The following is a 12197-nucleotide window of genomic DNA, read 5'->3' as shown; positions in this document are numbered from 1 at the left end:
GTCCCCTGTGTTTTAAAGTCCCCTGGGGGAGGCACAGAGATCTTTGTGTGCGGAGCAGGCGGGGTGGGGGGCATGACATCGGGGAGGGGGTGACAGCGGGGAGGGCCCCTTACCACACCACACCGTTGTCGTGCAGGACCTCCCCTGGAGCCAGCACGGAGCCACGCGAGTAGCAGGGGCAGGCCTCCGCAGGCACGCAGCCACCGGTGTCGTCCAAGAAGGTGCCCGAGGGGCAGGTGCAGCCATCCACAGGCACGAAGGCCACGTCACAGGTGACATCGGCCTGGCTTAGAGAGCGGCAGGTGGGCTGGCAGCTGTCCACCACATAGGCGTAGATCTGGGTCTTGGGGCAGCTGCTCACGTACTTGTCTGGGGGCCGGCAGGTGACATACAGGTCAGTGGCCGGGCAGCCCGTCCAGCCCCGCCTGACCACGTCTGAGCTGGGGCTGGAGCGGCCCGAGACTTGGCTTCCCCTCTGGATGGGGTGGGGAGGCCTAAGGCTCTCGCTGAGGACAGGTGGTGGCATGCGCCCCAGGGTCTCCGTTCCCCCCGCATCCCCACCCCGCGGCTCGTCAAGCCGGCTGGCGGACACTCACTGCATACGCCGTCCCGCCAGCCGCCGAGCAGCACACCCCGGGCGGCGCAGGCCCGCACGTAGGAGGACAGGGCCGCGCACATGCAGTCCTCGCTCTTCTCACAGTTGCACGTGTCAAACATGCAGTTCTGGGGGGGCATTGGGACGTCAGGGACCCCAGCCCACCAGGGACCCTTCTCTCTGTGTCCATCCTTCCTGGGACCCCCGTCTGGGCCGGGAGACAGGGCAGCGGGGCCTCCCGTGGGGAACTTGGTGTAAGGCCACGGTGGGGGGGCGGGCGGGAACATGCTGCTCTGAGGGATTGGAGAGGCCAGGCCAGGCTGCGGACGGGGTCCAAGGGAGGGGTCTCTGCGGGACCAGGACCAGCTTGAGTTCTAGATCCGTCACGGGCTGAGCTGCATGTGGGGGGAGACTGAAGGCAGGAGATGTCTGGAGGTGAGTTGGCTGGGAGGGTGCTGGCGGGGTGCAGCCCCCAAAGCGGGCCTGGGTCTTCCAGCTGTGGACACGCACTCCCAAGGGCTGGAGTCACATGCGCGTTAGGGCTTTGGCTTCCAGAGAAGCGGCCTGTGAGCCAACTGTCGGGTCGAGTTGTGTCCCCCCAAAGGATGTGTCCACGTCAGGACCCCAGGGCCTGTGAACATGGCCCTGTTGGAAACGGGGTCTTTGCAGATGTGACGAAGTTAGGATGAAGTCATTAGGGTGGGCCTGGACCAACACACCTGGTGTCCTTACGGGAGAGCTTTGGACCCAGACATGCAAGGAGGAGACCACGAGGCAGAGGCTGGGGTGATGCAGCCTCGTGGCCCCCAGAAGCTGGAGAGGCAGGAAGGACCCCCTGGGGACCCTGCCAGCACCGTGATTTTAACCTTCTGGCTCCAGGACCTGGGCAGTGGGTAGATGCTTCCGGCTGTCAGCACCCCCAGTCTGTGGCCCTTTGTTATGGCCACCCCAGGCAACGAACACACCAGCAGTGGCCATGTCCCTAGAGTGGGATGACCCTCGGCCACGGAGGTGTGGGCGGTGCTGAGAGAGGGAGCCTGGCGCGGGGCATGTCCTGCCCCCAGCACCCCACCCCACCCAGGGGCTGGCCGGGGTTCTCACCGAGTGGAAGGGCCCAGGGTTGATGACAGAGTGGCAGGACGAGAAGGCCCCGGCAGGGTCGGTCAGCAGGGAGCACCAGTGCTTGGCGTAGTTCTCTGGGGAGGGCAGGCACGGCGGACCGTCGTGGGCGCAGCTCAGCAGTCACTGGCGTTCCTCCCACACCTCCTCCCCTGCACCTGCCCACCCGCCCAGCCTCCGCTCGGCATACGCAGGCCCTGTGGGGGCCCCTCCGCTGAGGAAACCGAACTGGAACTGGGGGCTCGCCAGCCGCACCTCGTGGGCCCTGCTCACAGGGCAGCGGGCGCCTCCCTGGGGGCGGGCCTGCAGCCTGTCAGTGACCCCGCACCCCGCCCTGCTCACCCCCCAGCCCCGGCCGCCCCGGAGCCCGGGTGAGACAGACGGGCAGCTGCCAGGCCCGGCTGCAGGGTAACCCGAGCCCCCCCCATCCCCAGGCTGGGGGTACCGTTCTCCACGCTGAGGGAGCAGGGGTCCTCCAAGCTGTTCCTGACGTTGGGGCAGGCGGCCTGGGTCTTCCAGGTGTTGGCGAAGGCGGCGGCCGTGCCCTCCACCACGCCGCTGATGGTCCGGAAGTCGTCGGCCTGGTTCTGGTTGAAGTTCCCGCACAGGCCTGGGGGCGGGGGTTGGGCATCAGCGGGCTGCCCAGCTCGGCCCAGGCTCCCGGGCGCCTGCGGGTCCTACAGGCACCAGCACACCGTGGCCCTGCCAGAGAGCCCCATCCCAGGATGTTGGTTCCAAAACCATCTGCAGATGAGCCCTGGTGTGGGGGCGGGCAGCCCCCACATGAAGCCCGCTGTGAGGGCAGCGTGCCCTGCCCTCCATCCTCCCGGGCCGCCTTCCCGTGCCGGGGTCCCTGTTGCGCCCGGGGAGCCACTGACTCCCCAGCCCCCACCTCTGGCCTGACTGCCCACCCCCCGCTCCCCCCCACTGCCCCGCCCCCGGCCCCCCAAGCCCACCGCTGGCCTCACCACACATCTGGCCCTGGTAGGAGGGGTCCAGCCTGAGGAACACCTGCATGAGGGGCACCAGCTGCACCTGCAGCTGCAGCCCGAGGCCCGTCTGCACCAGGATGAAGAAGGATGACGGCCTGAAGACGGTGATGTTGGCTGCGGGTTGGGGGGGACGGTCAGAGGCCGCCGTGCTGACCAGCCGAGCCTGAGCCGAGGGCTCCGGGGGCTACCCGGCAGGAACCCCGGCCACCCCTCCAGGGCCCGGGAGCTAGGCGGGAATTCACATGTGTGCTTGGGCCGTGACCACTGACGCTACCGTGAGGCCAGGCACCGAGTGTGCGCCACACGGGTCCCCACAGAGTCACAGATGAGGCCCGTGACAGCCCCACCTTGCAGGTGGGAGCCCAGCCCTGGGCCTTTCCGGGACTCCCAAGGCTACAAAGAACTAGCGAGGGACTCTGCTGGCTCGGTGCCGCCACCTAGAGGTCCCACCTGGCCGCCGCAGGGCCCGTTCCCTGGGGGCCACGTACCCACTGACACGGGCAGCTGCGTGTAGATGGAGTTCACGAACACCCCGCCTTTGGCCTGGATCTGGATGGTCTGGCGAGAGGAGGCGGGGCCGCGGTCAGCGTGGGGTGGAGCCCGGCCGGCCAGCCCGCAGAGGGCCGCTGCCACCGCCCCCTCGCAGCCGGGCCCTCACCGTGTCCCCTCCGTTCAAGCTCAGCATCACTGTTCTGAGGCAGTTCTCGTTGTCCGTCAGGCCGCATTTCCGCAGCTCGGCCAGCACGGTGAGGGCGTTGCCTGCACATATCTGACGGGACAGAGCCCGCCCGTGTCCTGGGTCGGCCAGCCCCCAACCCGGGCAGGGAGGGGCTGTGTGTGTGTGGTGCCCTGTGCCCAGGAAGCCCCTGCAGGGTCGGGGGCCTCTGGCACCTGGTCACCTCTGGGCAGCTTGTCCAGACCTGGGAGCCCCTTGGCCCCCATGAGTGTGAGCTTCCTCTCGGAATGGAACCCCAGGGGACTTCACCGCTCGGATGGCCTTCATGGAACCCTTCCTGGGGCGGAGGAGGACGGAGGGTCCCGGGAGGGCCCAGCAGGCGGGGCTCACCTTGGTTAGGACATAGCTGCAGTCCCCGTGCACGTCGTAGAGTTTCTCATCGTAGGTGGAGATGTGGGACCCGCCCTGGACGGAGCAGGTGCCCGGGCACGGGAGGTCCTGGCACTGCCATAGTCCCCCGGAGCAGGTGCTGGGTTGGGGGGTGGCCGTGACAGAGGGGCCATGGTGAGGGGTAGGTGAGCCCCATGTGGGGCAGGGGCAGGGCAGGGGCAGGGCAGGGGCAGGGGGACCTACCAGGAGCTGCAGCTGGTGTTGAAGGAGGCCCCCGGGGCGTAGGGGCGGCCGCCGTGCGTGCAGGGGCACTGCCGCAGGGGCAGGCAGCCCGAGTGGGTGACGTCGTCCAGCACCGTGCCTGGGGAGCAGCGGGGTGGGGCACAAGCGGTCAGCGGAGGCTGGGCTCAGACGTTGGAAACACAGTGACCAGATGGGGGCAAAGGCCCAGGTGGGGGGCGGTCCCCAAGGGCCCCGAGGACCTGCCTGGGGGGCAGAAGCAGCCGTCGACGCAGTGGTCCTCGCAGAGCTGGGAGCGCTCAGGGTTGGAGCAGGTGTCCACGCAGGGTGAGCCGCACTCCTGGTATTGCATGTTCAGGGGACACGTCTGGGCTGTGGGGAGGAGGACACAGGGCTTGGCCCCAGGAAGCCACCCTGCTCCCGCCTTCCGTGTGCCACCAGGGGTCCCCAAAGGGGCGCCTCTTGCCCCGTCTAGCCATCTTCTGAGTGAGGCGGGAGGGGAGAGGAGCGTGGGGCCCCGAGCCTCTGGGGGCAGCGCCCCCGCCCCCACCTGGGTTCAGGGGTGAGCCTGGCTCAGTGCGCCCAAGCCAGGTCCTCCCTCTGGGTCCCCGGGGGCCCGCAGGCCTTTCATATTCCCCTCTGATCTCCTGCCCATGCTCTCGCCGTGGGCCCCCCGAGGGGCTCCACCTGCCCAGATCCCCAGCCAGGTGCCAGGTGTCCTGCCTGAGGGTCACCTCCCTCACACTCTCCCCAGGGACCCGGTGTGGGTGCAGGGCCTTGGGCTCCTCCCCAGTGCATGGGGGCACTCACGGCAGAGGTCAGGGCCCCTCCAGCTCTGCGGCTGTCCCCCAGCGTGGGCACACTGGCGAGAGTACTCCGCGAAGGTGGCACATGGGCAGGTGGGGCAGCGGCACAGGTCCTGGGTGCAGGTGGCCACGTACACCTCGGCATCCACCAGCCTGTGGCACGGAGCAAAGGCTGGGCCCAGCAGGGTGTGGCGACAGATGTCCTCCTGGTGAGACAGAGGTTGGACGCTCTGTCCTCTGTGTGGTATCAGTGGGGACCCCAACCCTGCAGCCCTTTCCCAGGCCAGGAAGCCCCCTTCCCCTGAGGTTCCAGCCAGCCAGCCACCTGCTTGCCCGTCATCCGTCACGCATCCATCTTCTCATCCCTCCCTCCCTCCATCCACCCATCTATCCTTCCATTCCTCTGTCCGTCTGTCCATCCACATATCCATCCATCCATCCCTCCAGCCAGCCGGCCAGCCATCCACCCACCCACCCATCCTTCTGCTCAACTACTGAGAGCTTGCTACTGCTCTGTGCGGAGCTCTGCTTGGTGACCCACGACCCTGGACTCCCTGCGCCCACCCCGGGCTCCAGGACACACCTGCCCATGGTGCGCGTGCCCAGGACGGGTGCAGACCCCATGCTGGAGGCGGCTCAGAGAAGGGGGAGGCGGAGGCGCCCACCGTCAGCCCCGGCAGGGTCAGTGCCGACCTGCTGATGACCGTCCCCCTTGTTTAGCCCCCACCCCTGACTAGCTTCAGGTCCTCATTTAAGGCTCGCGGATTCTGCTGGTTTCGGGGATCCTGGAGCTGCTAGGCCACTTCCAAAGGTGGGGTCCTCCCAGCGCATCGGAGGGGCTTTTGCTCTGGGCTTCCTGAGTGCCCCCCTCTTGGTGAGACTGTGTTTGGGGGGGGCGAGTATTTGCAGGGGCTGCGGGCAGGCACTCACCCCATCTGTGCAGTTGTCAGCTGGGGAGGGCAGGGGGTCCTGGCACTGCTCCGTGGGCCCGTCCAGCTTCTGCAGGTTCCCAAACTGTAGAGGGGTCAGCCTGGCATCTGCAGAGAGGAGGCACTCCATGCAGGGGCCCGGAGGGGCGCTGGGGGCAGAGCTCCCGCCCATGCTCAGGACCCCCGAAGCTTCCCTCTGGGGCATCACTGGAAGCGTTGCCACCCCCCGATTTGCTCCCTGCCCAGCGCCCCGGCGAGGCCCCCACCCTGCGCCCCCAGCCTCCCTGGGACCGTACAGCCTGGGCTCGGCCACCTGCTGTGCACTCACTGTGGGCATGGAACTCGTTAATGGCCGGGAGCCCGTTGAAGTCTCCGCACAGGCCGCAGGTCTGGTTGGCGTACCTGGGGTCCAGCTCCAGCTGGGGGCGGGGGAGGGGCAGCTCCAGCTTCTGCGGGCCCGGCAGGGCCCCCAGCCCCCATCCACCCAGCTCCCGCAGGGCTCCCCCTGGGTGGGGAGGGCGTCGGGGTGGGCAGCCTCACCAGGGCGCTGTCCTCTCCGTTCCACATGAAGGTCAGCATCAGCCGGATGTTGACCTTGACATAGGCACTGCTCTCCTCCACCAGGAGGCCGGCGCGGCTGTAGGGCAGCTTCTCCCTGGGGCAGAAAGTTCGGTGCTCCCACGGGTCCAGCGCCCTCCCCTCCAGCTCTGAGCCCAGCCCACCCTGGAGCCTGGCCCCTCCACGCCCGGGCAGGCTCACCGCCTCCCGTTGACCAGGATGGACCCGTTGGAGACCTCCAGCACCAGCCCCTGCGTCTTGAGGATGATGTGGGTGACTGTGGGCCTGGAGCCCACCAGGCCGCGACGGAGCTGGAGGTTGAAGTCCTCGTAGGCGGCACCGCAGTGCGTGGAGAAGACGTAGTTGCACAGCCCGGGAAAGTGGAAGACGTCGCCATCGAAGGTCTTGTAATGGAAGTCGCCCCACGTGCTGCACACCCGCCCGCGGTGCGCCGTGTTCAGGGCTGTGGGGAGTGCGCGGTGGGGGAGGGCAGCCTTCCCTGGGACCAGGCCCCCGGTTTCCGGCTGGGGAGCCGCCGCCCCCTTCCTCACTCCCCTCTGCTCCGGATTCTCCCATTCCCCTGACACCAGCACCCGGGTCAGCCCCCAGCAGAACCATCTACAGGGATGGCTCCCAGCCACGCCCAAGGCCCGGCTCCAGCCAAGCTCCAGCTTCCCGGCTGCCCACTCTGTCCCGGCTTTATCCCCAGGTCTGTGACCACCCCCTGAGGCTGGCAAACACCCCTGCCCCCGTGGGCAGTGGGCGGCGACTACTTACAGCTCATGGTGGGGAAGCCAGTGACTTGTGGGATGAAGGTCACACGCTGGGCTGCAGAGGGAGCCGGGTTACACCCGAACATGGCCGGGAAGGGACCAGCCAGGACACCCCTTCCCAGGACCCCCGTCCTCCTCACTGGCTACCCTGGGGCAGCAGGGAGCCGCAGGCCAACCCTGACCCAGCCGAGGGAGCCCAGGACCAACGCTGTCCCCTCCAGGACCCTACCCATCTGCCCAGGACCCGCTCCTGCCCAGGTCTGTGTGTTTCCCCAGCTGTGTGTGTGTGTGAGCATGTGAGTGTGTCCACACCTGCGAGTGAGTGGGTGGGCATTCATGTAAGCACAGACGTGTGTGTGTGAACATGTGTGTGCACACATGTGTGAGTGCATGTGAGCGTTTGAGCCTGTCTGCTCGGTGCCTTTGTTTTCTTAGGCCACCTCTGCTGTCCCGTCCTGTGGACAGATGGGATCCGGGAGGGTCTTTATGTGACACGTAGCTAATGTGGCAAAGGGTCCACCCCCCCACCCCTGCCCAGATCACCTGCCGGCTCCGTGTGGGGCCCTTCCTACCACCGTCCACCCTCTCACCGTTCATGGTAGCCTCCTGACTCGCCCACCTCTGCTCCATGCTGCCCTGGGTCTCTGTGGGAAAAGGGAACCGGAGTCCATGAGAAGCCTGACATCAGCCACCTGTCCCTTGGTCTCCAAGGGCTGCAGGATGGTGGCCATGAGAACAGCACCCGATGCCGGGATGGGAGCTTCGGCAAGGAGCTGACCCGCCCTCCCCGTCTGCACCGCATCTCACTGTGGCTCAGGGTAGAATGGAATCAGGAAAAGCTGTTGGCCTCACTGACCCCAGGTCACCCCAGGGAGAGCGTTTGGCCCCATCCACACACCCCTCAGAGAAGGACAAAGCCTGGCTTTGTTGGGGAGAAGGACACACACGGCTGGGGAGGCTCCTGGGCGTGACTTAGCAGAAACCCAAGACCAGAGCCAGCTCCACCTTAGAACTACCAGCCGTGGCAGGTGGGAGGCCTGGGGGCCCTGGTGCTGGCACGGCTCCCCAGGTCACCTGTGTGTCCCCCGCCACCAGGCACAGCCCTCCAGTGTCCAGGTGCCCCCACAATCTTGATGGACAGGACTGTGCCCCCCTCCAGGCCCCTCTGTCCCAGGCTCAGGCTGGGGCACCCTTTCCTCGGGCTGGCACCTCCGAATTCCTTCGTCACGTCTGTGGGGTTCTCCATGCTCGGCCCAAGCCTGCGCCTCTTCGGGAGTGGGAGGGGCAGCCCCAGAGGGGTCCCCACGTCCCCGGGGGCGCTGGGGCTCGGCTCCGCAGCTACCATGCCGGCCTCCACTCCCTGTGCGACTTTCCCGTCTGGGACACCGACATGGGAACCACAGGGACTGGCCTGGAATTTCTCTTTCCTCTTAAGGGCCCTAGTGGACTGCGTTTCCCAGAAGCGTGGCTGCTCCCCTGTCCACCCTGACCCCAGACCTGCGGCCCTTCCCGCGTGTGCCCGCTGTTGTACCCACCCCATGGTCGAGAAGTCAGGGGTTTCACACGGACAGGCTCACATGGCACACCCTCCTTGGGCCAGGTGACCGCCCAGTGACCCTGGGTCCAGTGCTTGGCCAGAGAAGTGCCCACTGCTGACCTCCCCATCACGCTGCGGTCTGGGTGCACATCCCCCTGATGGGAACCCCCCCCACGCAGGGCCCAACCTCACCCACCCATAAGGGGGCTCCAGCCCAGGGGACACCCATTTGAGGCAGGAGATGGATAGGCTTCAAGCTAGACATTTACAGTCAGCCTCCTGTTTACATTTCCCGAGGCAGGAGGCAGGTGGGCTCCAGGCTAGATATTTACAACCAGCCTCCCGTCTGCACTTGGAGATGGAAATAACAACAGGAACAGGGTAAATAGCTTTACTTTGTTTCTGGTGGACGCTTTAAGATAACAGTCATGGCAGGGACAGAGAGGGGCTGACCCTTGTTTGAGGGTCACAAGAGGTCACATATTTCCCATCCCTGGGGCAAGGGAGACGCTGCACACACGCAGAAAGGCTCCTTGGGGGTCAAAAAGGAGGGGGCGCCACCCCCTAATAGGTAATGCCAAGGCCTCCCATAGGCCTCCGGGCTGGGATCCATCTTGGCTAAATGTTGCGCACGCATGTTGGGGAGGGTCCTAGGGCGGTTCAGGGTGTGGAAAGGGAAACCGGATAATTGGCCAGAGGTAAACAAAGACCCAGAAGGACTGCCCAGTATGAATGACTTCAGGGCCTCTTTCCTGGGCTCCTCCTCATTGGGGGGGGGGGGGCGCCCACGCCCTTTCTCTCTGGGGGAGGGGGCGGTTAGGATCAGGGCATCTCTGCCCTGCTTCTTAACTAAACAAGCTGTTTCTCTGTGAGCTCTCCCACGGCTTGTGCTGTGTCTCTAGTAATAAACTTTGTACCTGTTTCTACAGTTTTCGCCTCCTTGAGAAATGCATTTTTCAGTGGGGGCCAGGGCCAGGGGAGCCTTGCTTCTAGCCTTGAGCCTCTGGTGGACTAGCGGCTAAGATTCCTGGTTTCATCCAGGCTACCCAGGTCCACTTCCTGGGCAGGGAACTAAGGTCTTGCTTCAAGCCGCTGCTCACTGCTCCGTCTCCCGGCCCACGCCCGCCACGGCGCGCGTCTCCTTCTGACAGGAGCACGGACCCATCTCAGGGATTTGCCCCCAGCCAGAGGAGGGGGAGTGGGCTGACGGCGGGACTGCTGCCCCGGGGCTGAGCGGGTCCGCGGCTGGGCCAGGCAGGCTGGCCGGCCACCCAAACCGTGCGGGACCCCCACTGGGAGCTCCTATGGAAATGCCCCCGCACCCAGCCCTGCTCACCCTCCAAGGAAGGCAGCTTGGGACAGGGGCTCTGGGAGACAACCCCCTCCCCTTCAGCACCTCCCTTTCACAGATGGAGAGAGCCTCGGGCTGGTGCCCACCTGCCCAGACCCCCGAGCTTGGGGTGAGGTGCCGTAGAGGGGCTGCAGGAGCAGTCCGTGGGGCCCGGGGATGGGAGGTGTGGCCCCCGGCGGCCAGGGCTCCAGGCCAGCCCCGCTGGGTGTCACCGGCCGCCCCAGGCAGCATCTTTCGTGTTGACAGTAAGTGTTAGGGCTCACGGTGCTTCCCTGGCTTGGAGTGCCACAGGGCCAGACAGGCGGCAGTCAGGTGAGGAGGATGAGCAAGGCCCCAGGGCAGTTACGGCTCCAGGAGCAGGGCCAGCGTTCGGTCGGGGCTGCCGTGACGGCCGTGACCCCGGGCCAGCCCTGGAGGGCGGAGTGTGGAAGATGCAACCCTGCTGCTCCCCCTGCCATCAGGCACCTGTGCCGTCTCCTGCCCGCTCTGCTCTGGGGGCCTCACGGGAACCAGAGAGAACCCCCAGCCCAGGCTCCTCACCCACAGCACCCCCCGTCCCATCCCGGAGGCTGAGACCCTCAGTTTCCCCAGGGGGACCTAAGTTCTCCCAACGCAGGCTGGGCGCCCTCGGGGGGGCCTGGAGTCTGGGGCATGCAGGGCCCCACGGAGGACACGCTGTGCCCTGCGGGGGCCGACGAGATGGAGTCAGGGGCTTAGGCCTTACCTGCCTTCTGCACCAAGGGCAGGACCACGAGGGCCCACGCCAGGGCCCAGCACCCGCTCTGGGCACCCATCCTGAGGGCCGGCACGGCGGTGGGCAGGTGGCGAGGAGGGAGTGGGGCACGATGCTCGCTCCCCTGGGGGCCCTGGGGCTTATATAGCAGGAAGGCTTGGCCCCGTGCCCAGCTCCTGGGCCACGCAGGGTGCTGTCCTCTCCCCACGGCAGCCACGTGTGTTTGCTCTTGGGGAGGGGCTGTGGCACACAAGAGCCTAGAGGAGGAAGGATCTGCGGCTCTGGGCCCCAGAGGTGCAGGACCCCTCCCCCACGCCCCAGCCCGCTGCTTCTGAGAGTCAGGAGAGAAAGCGTGGATGGAGCCGGAGGGTGGTGCTGGCAAAGCCCCCACAAAGCAGGGCCGCCTCGGCCTGCCTGGGTCCCGCCTTGCTGCAGCCCCGCGCCCTCGATAGGATGGGGCTGGGGTGGGGTGCGGTGTGTGGGCAGCAGGCGGGCTCAGACCCCGGGGCAGCACCTCCCGGGAGCCTGGCTGAGGCGGTCAAGGGGGATTGGAGGGGAAGAGGCGGCCGTTGGGGAGCTGCCCAGAGGTGCTCACCACCCCCGTCCCCGAGGGGTGAGCAGGGGGCTGCGAGGCCATCGCTCAGCCTGGCGGGGGTGGGGGGGGCGGGGCTCCTGCTCACTGCGGGGTGCGCATGCCGGGTATGGAGGGGGGTACCAGTCTGCAGGCTCCTGGGGGTCCCAGAGCTCCCAGCTGTGCCAGCAGGACCCTGCCAGGCCTCTGGGCTCCTCTCTGTCACCAAGGTCAAACTCAAGGGGAAACCGAGGCCCTGAGGATGGACGCCCCGGCACGCACGCCGGGACTGGCCAAGGCAGGGCCAGGGGCTCCCAGCCTGGGTCCTGTTTGACCCTCGCCTCATGCCCAAGGCCGGCTGGTTAACCCCAGGGAAGGGGCACAGAGGGATCCCAGACCCACCTGGGGTCCCCAGCCAATGGCAGGCTGAACAGGGACCCATGTACACAGTGATGTGCCCCCGGGGGCCCCCGCAGGGCTGACAGGGGACACTGGGAGACCGGGGATCTCTAAACCCCAGTACCTGCCCCAAGCAGGAGCCACGAAGGCCTGCTCCCCCGACGGGTATGGCAGGTTTTGGGGGGGCCCTGGTCAGTGCAGCCCCCCAGCCACACTCCTCCTCCCCCCATTCCCTCCTCTGGCCACTGGGCGTCCTCACCCCAAACCTGCTGTGTCTGAGCACAGGACAGCTGGGGGGCGGGGTGCACAGGACCGGGCTGTGATACGTCAGCTGGGCGGTCGGCAGCTTCCAGGTTTTCGTGGTTAACAAGCCCGGAGCACCTGGTACCCACTCCCCCAAGCCCTGCCCTCCGCCTTTGTTTTTCTGATAAGTCCACTGAAGTGGAATTTCTGGGGCAAAGGGAAAATGAACGTCTTTTACCGACGTCATCCCCCCAGCTTGGCCAATGGCCCCACAGGTCCTGCGTC

General features: G+C 66.7%; 1 protein-coding gene across 1 annotated transcript in view; it reads right to left on the bottom strand.

Annotated features, from left to right (window-relative positions):
- The window catches only part of MUC5B (mucin 5B, oligomeric mucus/gel-forming), a gene marked incomplete at both ends in the record, with an annotated part of 32269 nt that extends 22072 nt beyond the window's left edge, over positions 1-10197 (bottom strand). Inside the window, 19 exons of the mRNA XM_079709452.1 lie at positions 114-369; positions 597-723; positions 1697-1791; positions 2160-2324; positions 2683-2820; positions 3195-3264; positions 3365-3475; positions 3773-3911; positions 4016-4133; positions 4259-4384; positions 4823-5024; positions 5749-5855; positions 6076-6166; positions 6288-6402; positions 6507-6768; positions 7083-7133; positions 7669-7722; positions 8288-8455; positions 10053-10197. Coding sequence (XP_079565578.1) covers positions 114-369; positions 597-723; positions 1697-1791; positions 2160-2324; positions 2683-2820; positions 3195-3264; positions 3365-3475; positions 3773-3911; positions 4016-4133; positions 4259-4384; positions 4823-5024; positions 5749-5855; positions 6076-6166; positions 6288-6402; positions 6507-6768; positions 7083-7133; positions 7669-7722; positions 8288-8455; positions 10053-10197 — 2540 coding nt within the window. The remainder of the gene's footprint in view (positions 1-113; positions 370-596; positions 724-1696; positions 1792-2159; positions 2325-2682; positions 2821-3194; positions 3265-3364; positions 3476-3772; positions 3912-4015; positions 4134-4258; positions 4385-4822; positions 5025-5748; positions 5856-6075; positions 6167-6287; positions 6403-6506; positions 6769-7082; positions 7134-7668; positions 7723-8287; positions 8456-10052) is intronic.
- Positions 10198-12197: the final 2000 nt, after the last annotated feature.

Source organism: Hyperoodon ampullatus, assembly GCF_949752795.1.
Source record: "Hyperoodon ampullatus genome assembly, chromosome: 7".
Lineage (NCBI taxonomy): Eukaryota > Metazoa > Chordata > Mammalia > Artiodactyla > Ziphiidae > Hyperoodon > Hyperoodon ampullatus.
This window is presented reverse-complemented; position numbering and strand designations above follow the sequence as displayed.